This window comes from Hylobates moloch, unplaced genomic scaffold (genome assembly GCF_009828535.3).
Source record: "Hylobates moloch isolate HMO894 unplaced genomic scaffold, HMol_V3 SCAFFOLD_15, whole genome shotgun sequence".
NCBI classification, from domain to species: domain Eukaryota; kingdom Metazoa; phylum Chordata; class Mammalia; order Primates; family Hylobatidae; genus Hylobates; species Hylobates moloch.
Genome location: NW_026652290.1, coordinates 93,364,891 through 93,378,758, shown reverse-complemented (window position 1 = coordinate 93,378,758; position 13,868 = coordinate 93,364,891). Strand labels below are relative to the sequence as shown.

Sequence of the window (13,868 nt, the reverse complement as noted above, 5' to 3'; positions counted from 1 at the left end):
CCAGGCTGGAGTGCAGTGGCGCGATCTCGGCTCACTGCAAGCTCCGCCTCCTGGGTTCATGCCATTCTCCTGCTTCAGCCTCCGGAGTAGCTGGTACTACAGGCGCCCGCCACCACGCCCAGCTAATTTTTTTGTATTTTTAGTAGAGACGGGGTTTCACCGTGTTAGCCAGGATGGTCTCGATCTCCTGACCTCGTGATCTGCCCACCTCGGCCTCCCAAAGTGCTGGGATTACAGGCTTGAGCCACCGCGCCCGGACAATTTTTGTATTTCCAGTAGAGACAGGGGTTTCACCATTTTGGCCAAGCTGGTCTCGAACTCCTGACGTCAAGTGATCTGCCTGCCTCAGCCTCCCAAAATGCTGAGATTACAGGTGTTTGCCAGCGCACCTGGCCTCCTCCTGAGTGTTTTGAATAAGGGTTTCTGGGAGAGTAGCTTCAGAGAGCAGAAGGCACAGTGCCCTGCACAGGGCCAGGACCATGATCTCTGCTCTGCCGCCAAACACCCATCAGCCTCCTGGACTCTAGGTGACCCTCCCAGGGCCTCCCCCAGCCGACCTTGAAACCCAAACTCCGGAGGCGCAGGAGATCCAGCCTGCAGCCTGGGGAAGGGGTAGGCTGAAGGTTCCCATCCCAGAGGGGTGTCCTCATCCCAGGAGGTGCTGGACGGCACTCGGCCTCCTGTTTCCTTACGTGTCCCTGAAGGAATAGGGTCAGCCTCTCCAGGGCCGCTATAAGCGTTTCAGGGGAGGAGGGTACAGCTGGCCACTGCCTGGACCCCCAGGAGGGCTCTCGAGACCCTGATGTGGGTGAGCGGTGACAGGAACCAGCACCCCGGAGGTCGTTCTTCCGAGGCTGGGTCCATCCCATTTTAGAACCGGTAGCCGGGCTGTCCCTGCCACCCTGGACCCCGAAGTGCGGCCGGGTGGGGCCCCTGACCCTCTCCTGGGCTCCGGGTGCCGTCTCCTGTCTCCATCTCAGGTGAACATGCCAGGTCCCCTGGGGGCCACGTGCTCCCTACTCCTTCACGCGTGGGCACTGTCTCCCCGTCCCTGCCCCAGCCCCCACCCTCAGACCATCAGGTGAAGCCCCTGCACCCACCTGTCTGTCTGAACAAGAGCGTGGCCCTTCCTGCCCTGCCTGCAGTGGCTGTGGCTTCCTGGGGAGAGGAGGTGGCTGGGTGGGGATCTGGAGGCTGCTCCTCAAGCCCTGCCCTGATAGCTGTGTGTCTCCAGGGAAGTTCCTGCCCCTCTCTGGGCAGCCTTGTTTTTCCCCACCAAAGGGGTGAAAACCCTTAGAACACGTTGAGTCTGGGTCAGGAGGCCACTGCCTCTGCCAGAGGAGTCTGATCTTCCAGGGCTGGGACTCAAGGAGTTTAGGGTGTCCTGATTCCGGGGCTCCTCTGCTAGGCTCTGGAGGCCTCACTGTGAGGCCGCGGGCGCCGTCTTGCCAGTGCGCGGGATGACGGGATGAGGGGCCAGGCGTGCACCTCCAGCCCCCTCCCCATCCCCAAGGCCACCACGTGGACATGGAGCTGAAAGGTCAAATGTGCTTTAATCGGGGGTGGCTCCCAGGTCCTGCCTGGGCCCGGGGGGAGTGGCGCTGGCTGGGCCTGCCGGCTGCCTGGCCTTCCCTCCCAGCTTTCCCTTCTTGGCTGTTGAGGCCTTTCTCTTGCTGGGCAGAATGGGGGCCGGGGTGTTGGCAGCAGGGGGCCCCGGGCTGCGCGGCTGCTCCTCGTCGAGCGCCTTGAAGTTGAAGGAGTCGACGTTGGACACGGCGTCCAGGATCTCAGGCACGCTGTAGTCGAAGGACAGCAGCTCCTCCGGCAGGCACAGCGAGCGGATGTCATCGGCTGAGTTCTCCCCACTGCTGTCAGGCAGGGCCGGCCCGGGCGCCTCGCACAGGGAACCCTCAGGCCCAGAGGCGCCTGGCAGGCAGTCGAAGAGCTTCATGGCGTCCTCCAGCAGAACCTTGTCAGGCAGTGCCAAAGCTCTGGCCGCCTCAGGGGCCTTGGCCTCGCCTGCCCCCAGCAGGGCCCCCTCCTTGACCTCAGCCACCTTGAGCTCACTGAGGCTCGGTGGGTACAGGGGCACCCCAGGTCGGACCCCGCTGCCCTGCAGCTCCTTGATGGGGAAGGCCAGGGGTTCGGGCCCAGGGAAGTGGCCAAGGTGACCCTGGAGGTGGCTGTAGGCGTCCGGGGGCAGTGCGGGCTCTGCAGGCAGCATGATGAGTACAGGGGGCGGCTTGTTCTCCTTGGGGGGTGGGGGTGGCGGCGGGGCCGGGCCTTCCTCTAGGGGCGGTAGGGGCAGCTCCACGAAGGCGGCGGACCCTGCGTCCCCCACAAAGCCCAGAGCCTCTGGCCCGGGGCCCTCAGGCGGGAAGTAGGGCAAGAGAAACTGGGGACCCCTGGGTGCCAGCTGGCAGTGGGGATATGGGGGCAGCCCCGGGGCCTTGAGGTAGGGCTGTGGCTCCAGGAGGTAGCTGCCTGGGGCAGAGGGGACCCCTGCTGGCCCCCCGCTGCTTGCCGCCAGCTTGTACAGGGTTGACTGGCCCAGGTCGGGGGTGGTCCACTCGATCCGATAGATGCGGGGGTCGAAAAAGCACCCGCATGGGGCCATCTGGAAACCTGTGGGCGGCAGGCGGGTGTCCTGAGAGCAGCCGCTGCCTGAGGGGCCCAGCCTAAGCCTGGGGGCCTGTCTGGGAGATGCCACGAGAACCTCGTCGTTGGGGGGCCCCTTTGGGGGACGACATAGATATTGCTTTGGGGCCCTGGCTGGGTGATGGATGACACAGAGCTTGTCTTTGGGGCTCATCTGGGGAACCTGTGTGAAGCATGGGGAGCAGAGGCCATGCCTTCGGGCTCCCACCTAGGGACGGGGCAGGGGCAAAATGGGCCTGCACGCTCAAACCCACTCCCAGCCTCGTCAAGGGTTCAGGGGAGGCCGATACCTGCTGGAGGGGCTGGAAACACCTCTTTCTGTGGGTCTGGGGGATGATACAGGTTCAAGGAGCCTGTGGACAAAGGTGCCCGGGTGGGTAGGGCCCTTAGGCGGGTGGGCCCCTGAGCCCTCTCCAGCAGGTGCCCCCACCCACCCGATCGTACCCACAGCGGGAGGAGGCTCGGCGCAGGTAGGAGCAGGCTGGTGGCCCAGCACCTCGGCCCCCTCCAGACTCTGGGGGCTGAAATCTTCCTGGGGAGCTGCAGGGGCATAGAACGGTTTGGGGTGCTGCATGGGGCAGCAAGGGGCCCGGTCCAGACAGGCCAGGAGGGCGGCAGTGGGAGCGCAGGTGGCCCAACCAGAGAACAGGCTGAGAACCTGGTGGGGTTCTGTTTGCCTGGTTACTCGGGGCAGCGGGTTCCAGCCTGCAGCCTGCCCACTGGTTGGGGTTCTGGGTGTTGGGGGCGGGCAGAGATGGTCATCACCACCGGAGGGAGGATTCTGGGCCAGGCCTTTGCCTCTTCCAGCAACACCCCCCTAACAGCTTTGAGGCTGCCTCCTCCAAGCAGGCTGCCCTGATCCACACCCACAGGCTGAGGCCCCCCGGGTCCTGCACCTGCTACCTTCTTGGGGGTCAAGGCCTCTCTGGGTACCAGCAGCACCCAGCTTGGGGCAGGGCCCATGGAGGAGGCTAAGAGGTTTGGGGAAGGTGGGGGCCAAGAAAGGGCTGCTTCAGGGTCATAGAAAGGCCTGGATTTTAAAAGAATAAAATTTATTGTACTCTCCTTGCCCCATGGTGCCCCTGGGAAAGCCTGAGGCTACTTGTACGCGTTGGCCTTGTGCTTCGGTAAGAAGGCGAAGTTTGGGGGCACCGGCCCAAGGAGCATCTCACTGTGGGAGGGCAGGTGGAAAGCAAGGTCAGGCCCAGGGCCTGCAAAGTACCCTCCATGACCCAGGGCCCCCGACTCCAGCCCCCCAACTCCAGCCCACCCAGGCACCTGATGCGGATCCAGTCGGCTGCCTTCTGGCTGGCCATCAGCGTCTCCAGGTAGTCGCGGCCCAGGTAGTAGGGTGGCCGCTCGTTGATCCTCTGTGGGAGGCGCTCCAGCAGCCCCACAGGCACGTACCTGCGGGCGGGTGAGCGGCAGCATAACACACTTGAGGCAGCCCTAGCCAACCTCGGCCCATGCGCCACCCATCCCAGCCAGCCCCGGTGCCCACCGGCACAGGAAGGACAGCCACTCGAGCAGAAAGCGCCGGGTCTTCTCCACACCCTGCGTGTCCGAGCCCCAGTGCTCCAGGCCGTAGTTGGTAAAGTCCCGCAGGACGTCCAGGCGCTCGGACGACGAGATGTCCCAGTGCCGCTGCTCCTTGATCTCCGTGAACAGCCACGGCTTGAGCAGGGCGCCACTGTGGGACGGGTGACGATCAGTGGGCCCAGCCACCAGCCTGCCTGGGATCGTGTGGCCTCTGCTTCCATGGCCTGGCCTGAGCCAGAGCCCAGACCACAAAACCTACAAGCCTAGTAAGCCTCCCAGCTGTGTGCACACAACCTTCAAAGCACAGGACTTTCTTTTCTGTTTTTTGAGACAGAGTCTGGCTCTGTTGCCCAGGCTGGAGTACAGTGGTAAGATCTCGGCTCACTATTCAACCTCCGCCTCCCGGGTTCAAGCAATTCTCCTGCCTCAGCCTCCCTAGTAGTTGGGATTACAGGCACGTACCACCACACCTGGCTAATTTTTGTATTTTTAATAGAGATGTTTCACCATGTTGGCCAGGCTAGTCTTGAACTTCTGACCTCAAATTGCGTGCCTCGGCCTCCCAAAGTGCTGGGATTACAGGCATGAGCCACCGCACCTGGCCAAAGCCCAGGACTTTCAACCCACAATCATCAGATCCCACAGCAGCAGCAATTTCCAGTCCCCTCTGCCGCAACACAGCTGCAACTCCTGACATCGCTCTGTGCCCCTCCCATCTTGGGACCAACAGCCCACTACAGAGCAGGGGTGGGTGATGGCGTGTCGGGGTCAGGGCACTGCTGCTGTGCACGAAGCTGGAGCTGGATCTCTAACATCCCTGGGCACTTACCGGGCAATCATGATCCCGGCGACACCAGTCTGCATGGCACGGTTGGCATCCTCAAATGACAAGATGTCCCCATTTCCTGAGGAGACAGAGGCTGGGGTCTCAGGGAGACACGGGCAGACGGGACCCTGGGGTTCTGCTCACTGGCCCTTCAGGAGTTGTGGCTGACCCAGTGGCTCCCATCAGGATGGTAGGAGGAGGTCCCAGGTGGGAAGGCAAACAGCTCAGAGGTGTGAGTGTCTGGGGGTGGTAGGGGAGGGAGGTGGCTTCCCGGAACACCCACCGAACAGGGGCATGGGGCTGGCGGCCTTCACGCACTCCTCGATGTACTGCCAGTCGGCTAGCTTGGTGTAGCGCTGCTCCCGAGAGCGGCCGTGAAGCTGGGGGAGAAGCCGCCACGCAGAGTAGGAGGCAGAGAGTGAGACGCAGAGAGAAAGAGACCGAGAGAGCCAGGCTGAGAGAGACAGAGACAGAGGCGGAGACAGAGGGAGGTGCAGAGGTGAAGAGGGAGGGATGGGAGGAGAGGAGCCGTTAGGAAGGGACGCGGGGTCGACCCCGAGGCCCCGATGCCCGAGGCGTCCCAAGACCCACCGTGACGAGTGCCACACCCCAGTCCCGCAGCTCGGGCAGCAGGCGGTGCGCCAGGTTCACACGCTCCTGGACACCTGTGCGGATCTTCACAGTCAGCGGCACATCCAGCACCTACAGGACGGTGGTGGGAGGTGGTGGGAGACAGTGGGAGGTGGTGGGAGACATTGGCAGACGGTGGGAGGTGGTGGGAGACGGTGGGAGGTGGGAGGTGGTGGGAGGTGGGAGGTAGTGGGAGACACTGGCAGACAGTGGGAGGTGGTAGGAGATGGTGGGCGGCGGTGGGAGACAGTGGGAGGTGGTGGGAGACGGTGGGAGGTGGTGGGAGACGGTGGGAGGTGGTGGGAGACGGTGGAAGACGGTGGGAGGTGGTGGGAGACACCGGCAGACAGTGGGAGGTGGTAGGAGATGGTGGGAGGTGGTAGGAGACGGTGGGAGGTGGTAGGAGATGGTGGAAGGTGGTAGGAGACGGTGGGAGACACTTGGAGACAGTGGGAGGTGGTGGGAGGTAGTGGGAGGCACTGGCAGACGGTGGGAGACAGTGGGAGGTGGTGGGAGGTCGTGGGAGACACTGGCAGATGGTGGGAGACGGTGGGAGGTGCTGGGAGGTGGTGGGAGGCAGGGCCCGGGGGAGTTGTTTGGGAGTCAATGCGGGGATGTGGCTGGCTGTACCTGGTTCATGCCACGGACAATCTGCTGGAACTTGGTTGAGCGATTCATGAGGGCACAGCCCCCACCCTGGAAGAGACAGGCGGGTGGAGGGAGGGCAGGATGTGGGCTGCCCCAAGACCCCTCACCCCTGCTGCCCGGAGGCCACCGCCAGGAGACGCCGACCCGCAGGAAAGGCAGGGGCTCCAGGGCCACACTTGAGCCCAAACCCCTGGCCCTCCATCCACGACATCGCCGGCTGGCTCAGTGCCTCCCTGCCCAGATGGGGAAACCGAGGCACACGTCCAGGGCTGCTACCTTCTTGTACACGAGATCGATGGGGCAGCCGACGTTGATGTCCACAAAGTCCACCTCCACGGTGCGGCTCAGCAGCTCGGCACACTTGGTCATGGTGTCGGGGAAGGCGCCCTCCAGCTGTAGGTGGGCAGCAGCAGAACGGGGGGGTGAGGGGAGAGTCCGAACTGTCCCCACTTGGCCATTCCCTCCTCACTGGGGGGCTCTGAGCCAGCAGCCTCCTCTCTCGGGGCCTCCCCGGAAGGAGCCAAGGTCTGTCTGCGAGGCACCGGTCCCCAGCCACGGCCATCAGCCCCCAGAGGTGGATCAGGGTATCACCCCCACTCCATAGCTGAGGCCAGGGGGTCGGGGAGGCAACCAGGGCAGACCTGGAACCTGGCTCTGAGACAGGGCGGCCGAGGGCCCCTCCACTCTCCCTCCCTCGGGGCGGGCACTGACCTGGATGCCAAAGATGTCCTCACACTGGTGGCGTTTGAGCAGGGCCCACTCGGACATCTGGCCCTGCAGCAGGTTGGTGCAGACGGCCATCTCTCCACATGTCACGTCCGCCCCGAAGCGCTTGCAGATCCGTCGGAAGGGCAGGTTCCCGCACTGCACGGGGAGCAGGACAGACACACATGCTCGTGCATGCGCACACGCACCCAGACACAGCAGGACCCTGAATATGCGCCCCAGCCCCACAATCCAGCAGGTGGGGACAGACACTAAGCCCTGTTGAAATGACCACACTGCCACTCTGCCACCCCACCAGCCACGTGACCCAGGTCCTACCGTGGTGAGGGGGGCCAGGTAAAGTTTGCCACGGATGTCCAGCTGGAGGAAAAAGAATACATATAAGTGAAGCCTGGCCCTCCACCCCAGCTGCTGAGGCCCTGGAGCCTCCCTTCTCCCACAGTCTAGGACACACTCGGCCCAAATGGTCTGGCTCCTTTTTTTTTTTTTTTTTTTTGAGACGGAGTCTTTCTCTGTCCCCCAGGCTGGAGTGCAGTGGTGCGATCTCGGCTCACTGCAAGCTCTGCCTCCCAGGTTCACGCTATTCTCCTGCCTCAGCCTCCCGAGTAGCTGGGACTACAGGCGCCCGCCAACACGCCCGGCTAATTTTTTGTATTTTTAGTAGAGACGGGGTTTCACCGTGTTAGCCAGGATGGTCTCGATCTCCTGACCTCGTGATCCGCCCACCTGGGCCTCCCAAAGTGCTGAGATTACAGGCTTGAGCCACCGTGCCCGGCCCTGGCTCCTTTTCTGAGTCTCTGCATGTGCCAATCAATCCCTTCATCAGGAATGTTCCTTTCCTCAGTCTCCTCCACTGGAGACCTTCTACTTAACCATCCAAACCCAGTCCAATGCCCCCTCTTCCAGAAAGCCTTCCACATTGTCCCCCGCTGCCCAACCCTGACCCTCTGAGACTTAAGAGTGTGTCCAGCCTTTTTTTTTCTTTTTTGAGATGGAGACTTGCTCTGTCGCCCAGGCTGGAGTGCAGTGGCACAATCTTGACTCACTGCAACGTCCGCCTCCTGGGTTCAAGTGATTCTCCCACCTCAGCCTCCTGAATAGCTGGAATTACAGGTGCCCGCCACCATGCTCGGCTGATTTTTGTATTTTTAGTAGAGACAGGGTTTCACCATGATGGCTAGGCTGGTCTTGAACTCCTGACCTCAAATGATCTGCCTGCCTTGGCCTCCCAAAGTGCTGGGATTACAGGCGTGAGTCACTGCGCCCGGTCCTGTCCAGCTCTTTCTGTCCCCACCAGAGTGCAACCTCCTGAGGGCTGGGCCCAGGACAGAGCACAGAGAGGGAGACTTAGCTGGGAGCTCCTTCAAGGAACAGCCTCTGACTCCCAGGCAGCTAGAACAGGAACGTGGACACAGCTGCTGCCTAACAGATGAACACCAGATGGACAGGTCTGCTACTGACATTGTCCTCAACACGTACCCGCTTCTTCTCACAGGGATGCAGCCTGACCACGTCCTCATCCGTCAGGGGCCCACAGGTCCGCACGGGGCTGCTGGGAGGGGCGCTAGTGCCCAGCCCTGCGGGGACCTGCTGGGCGCCACAGTTGTCCTGCCTGGGAGCACCCTCGGCGACAGCGGCAGCGGGTGTGGGGCCCGGCGGCTGGACCTGGCTGAACCGGCGCAGGGCCTGCTCAGCTTGTTCGAAGCGGACCTCGCGCTTCCGCAGCTGCTGCTGCAGGGCTTTGTCCAGGCCGTTGCGGACGGACGAGGGCTGGGCCCCGCAGGCCGCCAACTCCTCCTGCACCAGGTTCTGTCCCTCGGGCCCCAGGTGGGCCCCAGCGAAGCGGCAGGTCACGCCATAGGGGCACCGGCCGAAGGTCTCGAAGAGCACACAGCGGGGGCCCAGGTCGGCCGGCTTGGTCTCCAGGTAGCGCCCCACATCGTGCAGAAAGCGGCAGCGATCACCGAAGAAACACTTAGCAGCCGACTCCTGCGAAGAAACAGGGAAGGAGTGAGGGTGGACAGGGAGACCCCGGGGCAGCCCAGCATCCAGGGTTCACACTCTAGATCACCCCTCCTGGCTCTGTGTCCCTGAGCAAGGCAGGCACCTCACCGTGCCTCTGCATCTCCATTTGTACAATGAGAACAATGACAAGCCCTACAATACATCCCGAGGAGGATGAAGACGGAATGCATCAGAGCAAGCTCACTGCTCATTGCTGAAGGCCCAGGAGCTTTCTAACAACTACCCGCTGCTCCTGCCTGCCCCGGCAGGAATGCTCACGTGGCCGCACTCGCCTGGATCAAGGAAGGGCATAGCCTGTTCTTGTCGTAGTGTGTGGGCTTCACATGGGGCCGGCCCTTGTTTTGTCCCCGGGCCCTCTTCTGAGTCTGCGGCTGCTCCCCAGGCTCTGCTGCCTCCTCCGTCTGCCCGTCCGCGGTCTGTCCATCCTCCAGTCGGATCCGCTTAGCCTCAGGCTCAGCCAGGTCATTGCCAGCAGGTTCTCCTACCTCGGTTTCCCGGCAAGGCTTCTCCTGCCCCTTGGCTTCCAGGAATTGGTGAAACTGCTCCTTGGTGGTGAGGTATCTGCCGACAGAAAGGGAAAGGAAAACCCTCCTGATACAGAGTCAATAAACACTGGGGAAAGGAGGCTAGAAACACTTGCCCGTGCTTAAATCCTTCTGCTGATGGGGAGCTCACTACTTAAGAACCAGCCAGCTCCGGGAGCCCCTCAGGGCCTCAAAAAATACCTATTTTGTCCCTGGGTCCTCACTGTCGAAAGCGTTGCGCGAAACTATTATCAGCTTCAGTCAAGAACGTCCCGGCGCTCGTTAGGCTAGGAAAAACTACAGTTCCCAGCATGACTTGAAGCGGAGTCTAAGCCACTACATTTCCCAGCACGCCTTTCGGCCCTTCAAACACCGCAAGCCCCAGCACGCCCCGCGGCACTAGCTTCAAACCCAAGACCCGCCAGTAACGGCCGCTGGCAAAGCACATGCGCCGTACGTCCATATGCAGGGACTACAATCCCCAGTATGCACCGCGGGCCTGGCCTCAAATCCCACCTGCCCTAGCATGCACGTGGTGTCCTTCGCGCATGTGACAGTCCCCAACGTGCACGATCTCAGGTACCTCCGCTGACCACGCTGCAGGCGGAAGAACGGCCCGGAATGAAGAGCCGGTGGCTTCTCGCCCTCAGCCGCTGCTAATCTCCCGGCATGCACAGCTGGGGCCGTGCTATGGGTGCCGGAAAGGGTCCTTGAGCTTCCCTCCTGCCCCGGCTACTCACTGAGGCTTAATGGGCGCCACTCCCCGTTCCAAAGCTCCGACTCCTGAGTCGCCGCCACCACCATTCTCTAGAGGGGCTGCCGCCGTTCCCTCCGCCATCGGCGCCCCTCACGCCCGCTCTGGAGTGTGGCGGGAAGGCCTTCCGGGTCACGCATGTCTTCCCTGATTGTGCTGGGGAAGTGCGCATGCTCATGTCGTTCCAATGACGCCATTGCGCGCTCGTGACGCCACGTGGGCGGTGCCTGCACATGGGTGGAGCCTCAGGTCCTATATGAACTAGAGCCTGCGCTATTGCAAACTGGACTGCAATCGGCTTCTGGACTGAGGAAATTTACCTGTTAGGGTGTTTTGGGGGTTTTGTCTTTGTTGTTCTGTCTGAAACGGTCTCGTTCTGTCGCCCAGGCTGGAGTGCAGTGGTACGATCACGACTCACCGCAGCGTCGTCCTGGGCTCAAGCGATCCTCCCACCTCAGCCTCCCGAGTAGCTGCGTCTACAGACCTGCACCAATAGGCCTGGCTAATTTTTAAATTTTTTGTAGAGACGAGGTCTCGCCAGGTTGCCCAGGCTGATCTGGAACTATTGGGCTCAAGCGATTCTCCCATTTTGGCTTCCCAAGCGTTGGGATTACAGGCGTGAGCCATGGTTCCCGGCCCCTGCTAGGGTTTTCAAAAATGTAAATTAGGGGTCGGGAGCGGTGGCTCACGCCTATAATACCAGCACTTTGGGAAGCCGAGGCGGGCGGATCACCGGAGGTCAGGAGTTTGAGACCAGCCTGGCCAACATGGTGAAACCCCGTCTCTACTAAAAATATAAAAAATTAGCTGGGTGTGGTGGCACATGCCTGTAATCCCAGCTACTTGGGAGGCTGAGGCAGGAGAATCGCTTGAACCCGGGAGGTGGAGGTTGCAGTGAGCTGAGATCACGCCATTGCACTCCAGCCTGAGCGACAGAGCCAGACTGTCTAAATAAATAAATAAGGCCGGGTGCCGTGGCTCACGCCTGTAATCCCAGAACTTTGGGAGGCCGAGGCGGGCAGATCACCAGAGGTCAGGAGTTCGAGACCAGCCTGGCCAACATGGCGAAACCGTCTCTACTAAAAATACAAAAATTAGCCAGGCGTGGTGATGGGCACCTGTAATCCCAGCTACTCAGGAGGCTGAGGCAGGAGAATCGCTTGAACCCGGGAGGCGGAGATTACGGTGAGCGGAGATCGGGCCATTTCACTCTAGCCTGGGCGACAGAGCAAGACATCATCTCAAAAAAAAAAAAAAAAAAACAAATTACACTACTTTTATGCAGGACATTAGTTTCAACAAATAATTTGAGCATCTGTATGCCAGATGCTGTGCTAGATGCTGGGGGTGTGGTAGTAAACAAAACGGAGAAATCATTGCCTTTAACAGCTAACTTGGGAGTCGGAAACACAGACGAGAAACATAATACTCCTCGGAATTTTGGGGATTGGTTCCAAGACCGCATATACCAAAATCTGCGTATACTCCAGTCCCACAGTTGCCCAACAGAATCCCTGTATAGGAAAAATCTGCCCTTTGTATCCGCAGTTTTCCCATCCCGCCTTCGCATTTGGTAGGGGTTAAAGAACCCCCGAATACTGATGGCCAACTGTATTTTATTTTTTGAAGACCACTTATAAGTGGATGGATGCAATTAAAACCCACATTGTTCGAGGGTCAACTGTAAATTAAACCGTAAGTGAGGAGGTAACAAAGCAGTAAGGCGGATTGGGAATACCACCCTTGGCTGTTGGAATTTTTTTCTTTTCTTTTTTTTTTTTTTTGAGAGGAAGTCTTGCTCTGTCACCCAGGGTGCAGTGCAGTGGCGCGATCTCGGCTCACTGCAACCTCCACCTTTCCGGTTCAAGCGATTCTCCTGACTCTGCCTCCCAGGTAGCTGGGATTACAGACGCCCACTACCATGCCTGGCTAAGTTTTGTATTTTTAGTACAGATGGGGTTTCATCATGTTGGCCAGGCTGGTCTTAAACTCCTGGCCTCAAGTGATCCACCTGCCTTGGCCTCCCAGAATGCAGGGATTACAGGTGTGAGTCACCGCACCCAGCCAAATTTTAATTGTTTTTGAGAGACAGAGTTTATTTATTTATTTAAATTTATGTATTTACTTATTTATTTTTAAAAATAGACTTATTTATTTATTTTTTGAGACAGAATCTTGCTCTGTTGCCCAGGCTGGAGTACAGTGGCGCAATTATAGCTCACTGCTGCAGTTGCAGTTGTTAACAGGCTGGCCAGGGAAGGCTTTCTGGGGAAGGTAATGTTTGAGAGTATTTGGAAGAGCTGTGGGAGAGAGTTGTAGGGATATCAGAGGGAAAAGTGTCCCAAGTGGAGGGAACAGCCAGTGCAAAGACCCTGAGGCAGGAGGAAAAGTCCTGGCATGTTGGAGGAACACTGAGGAGTCCCGTGTGGTTGGAGCAGAGAGTCCAAGGGGAGAGAAGGAGGAGGCCAGGGAAGGGAGGTGAAAAGGTGCAGGTTTTGCAGGACCCAGTGCGCTTTGAGAAGGACTTGGGCTTTCGTCATACGTGAGGGGAATGAGAGCCACAGAAGGCTGTGCACCAAGGAAAGCTGGATCGACTCAGCATTTGCCAGAGTCCAAGCCCTGTTGTGCCCCTTAAAACTCCTTATTCCTGGAGAAGTTTTGGTGTGCACAGGAAATTCAGGGCTCTGGACTCAGCCAGGTTTGAATCCCCGCCCCTGCGCTTACCAGCTGGAAACATTGGGCATCTCATTTAGCCTCTCTCATACCCTAGTCACCTCATCAATAAAATGGGCCAGATAAAATTATCTCCCTTAGGCTGGGTGCAGTGGCTCACGCCTGTAATCCCAGCACTTTTGGAGGGCAAGGCGGGCGCATCACGAGGTCAAGAGATCGAGACCATCCTGGCCAACATGGTGAAACCTCGTCTCTACTAAAAATAGAAAAGTTAGCCGGGTGTGGTGGCACACGCCTGTAATCCCAGCTACTTGTGAGGCTGAGGCAGGAGAATGGCTTGAACATGGGAGGTGGAGCTTGCAGTGAGCCAAGATCGCGCGACTGCACTCCAGCCTGGTGACAGAGAGAGATTCTGTCTCAAAAAAAAAAAAACAAAAAAACAACAAAAACAGATGGGGAAACTGAGGCCCAAAGAGGGAAGGGATTTGTCCGAGGCCACAACAGGCTTGGAACCTGCTTTTCCAGGACCTGGGAGAAAGTGGAGGGGAGAGCGGGCATTTTTGTCTTCCATCTCTGGCCTTGGCTGCCCTCTGTAGGACAATCTGGGAATAAAACGGTGGAACCCAGGAATCTAAAACTGGAAAAGGCCAGGCACCTTGGCTTAATGCTGTAATCCTAGCCCTTTGCAGACAAGAGGATTGCTTGAGGCCAGGAGTTCCAGACCAGCAGCCTTGGCCACTTAGAGAGGAGACCCCTTCTCTGCAAAAAAAATTGAAAAACTAGCTGGGGATGGTGGCATGCACCTGTGGATCCAGCTACTCGGGAGGCTGAGGCAGGAGGATTGCTTGAGCCTGGGAGGTGGATG

At 59.5% G+C, this 13,868-nt stretch overlaps 2 protein-coding genes across 2 annotated transcripts; both read right to left on the bottom strand.

The window, feature by feature from the left end:
- Positions 1–1,534: 1,534 nt before the first annotated feature.
- PRR22 (proline rich 22) lies at positions 1,535–3,240 on the bottom strand. Its single transcript, XM_032177154.2, has 3 exons — positions 3,103–3,240; positions 2,949–3,011; positions 1,535–2,625 (listed from the first exon to the last, which is right to left on the bottom strand). Exons 1-3 carry the CDS (start codon positions 3,230–3,232, stop codon positions 1,553–1,555), a joined length of 1,266 nt encoding a protein of 421 aa, XP_032033045.1. The 5' UTR covers positions 3,233–3,240; the 3' UTR covers positions 1,535–1,552.
- A 445-nt stretch (positions 3,241–3,685) lies between these two features.
- DUS3L (dihydrouridine synthase 3 like) lies at positions 3,686–10,483 on the bottom strand. The gene is made up of 13 exons (XM_032177152.2): positions 10,317–10,483; positions 9,325–9,613; positions 8,507–9,016; positions 7,346–7,387; positions 7,013–7,165; positions 6,578–6,694; positions 6,284–6,349; positions 5,615–5,725; positions 5,307–5,403; positions 5,027–5,102; positions 4,160–4,348; positions 3,937–4,065; positions 3,686–3,829 (listed from the first exon to the last, which is right to left on the bottom strand). The coding sequence occupies exons 1-13, from the start codon at positions 10,412–10,414 to the stop codon at positions 3,757–3,759; spliced, it is 1,950 nt and encodes a 649-aa protein (XP_032033043.1). The 5' UTR covers positions 10,415–10,483; the 3' UTR covers positions 3,686–3,756.
- Between the last annotated feature and the right edge of the window lie 3,385 nt (positions 10,484–13,868).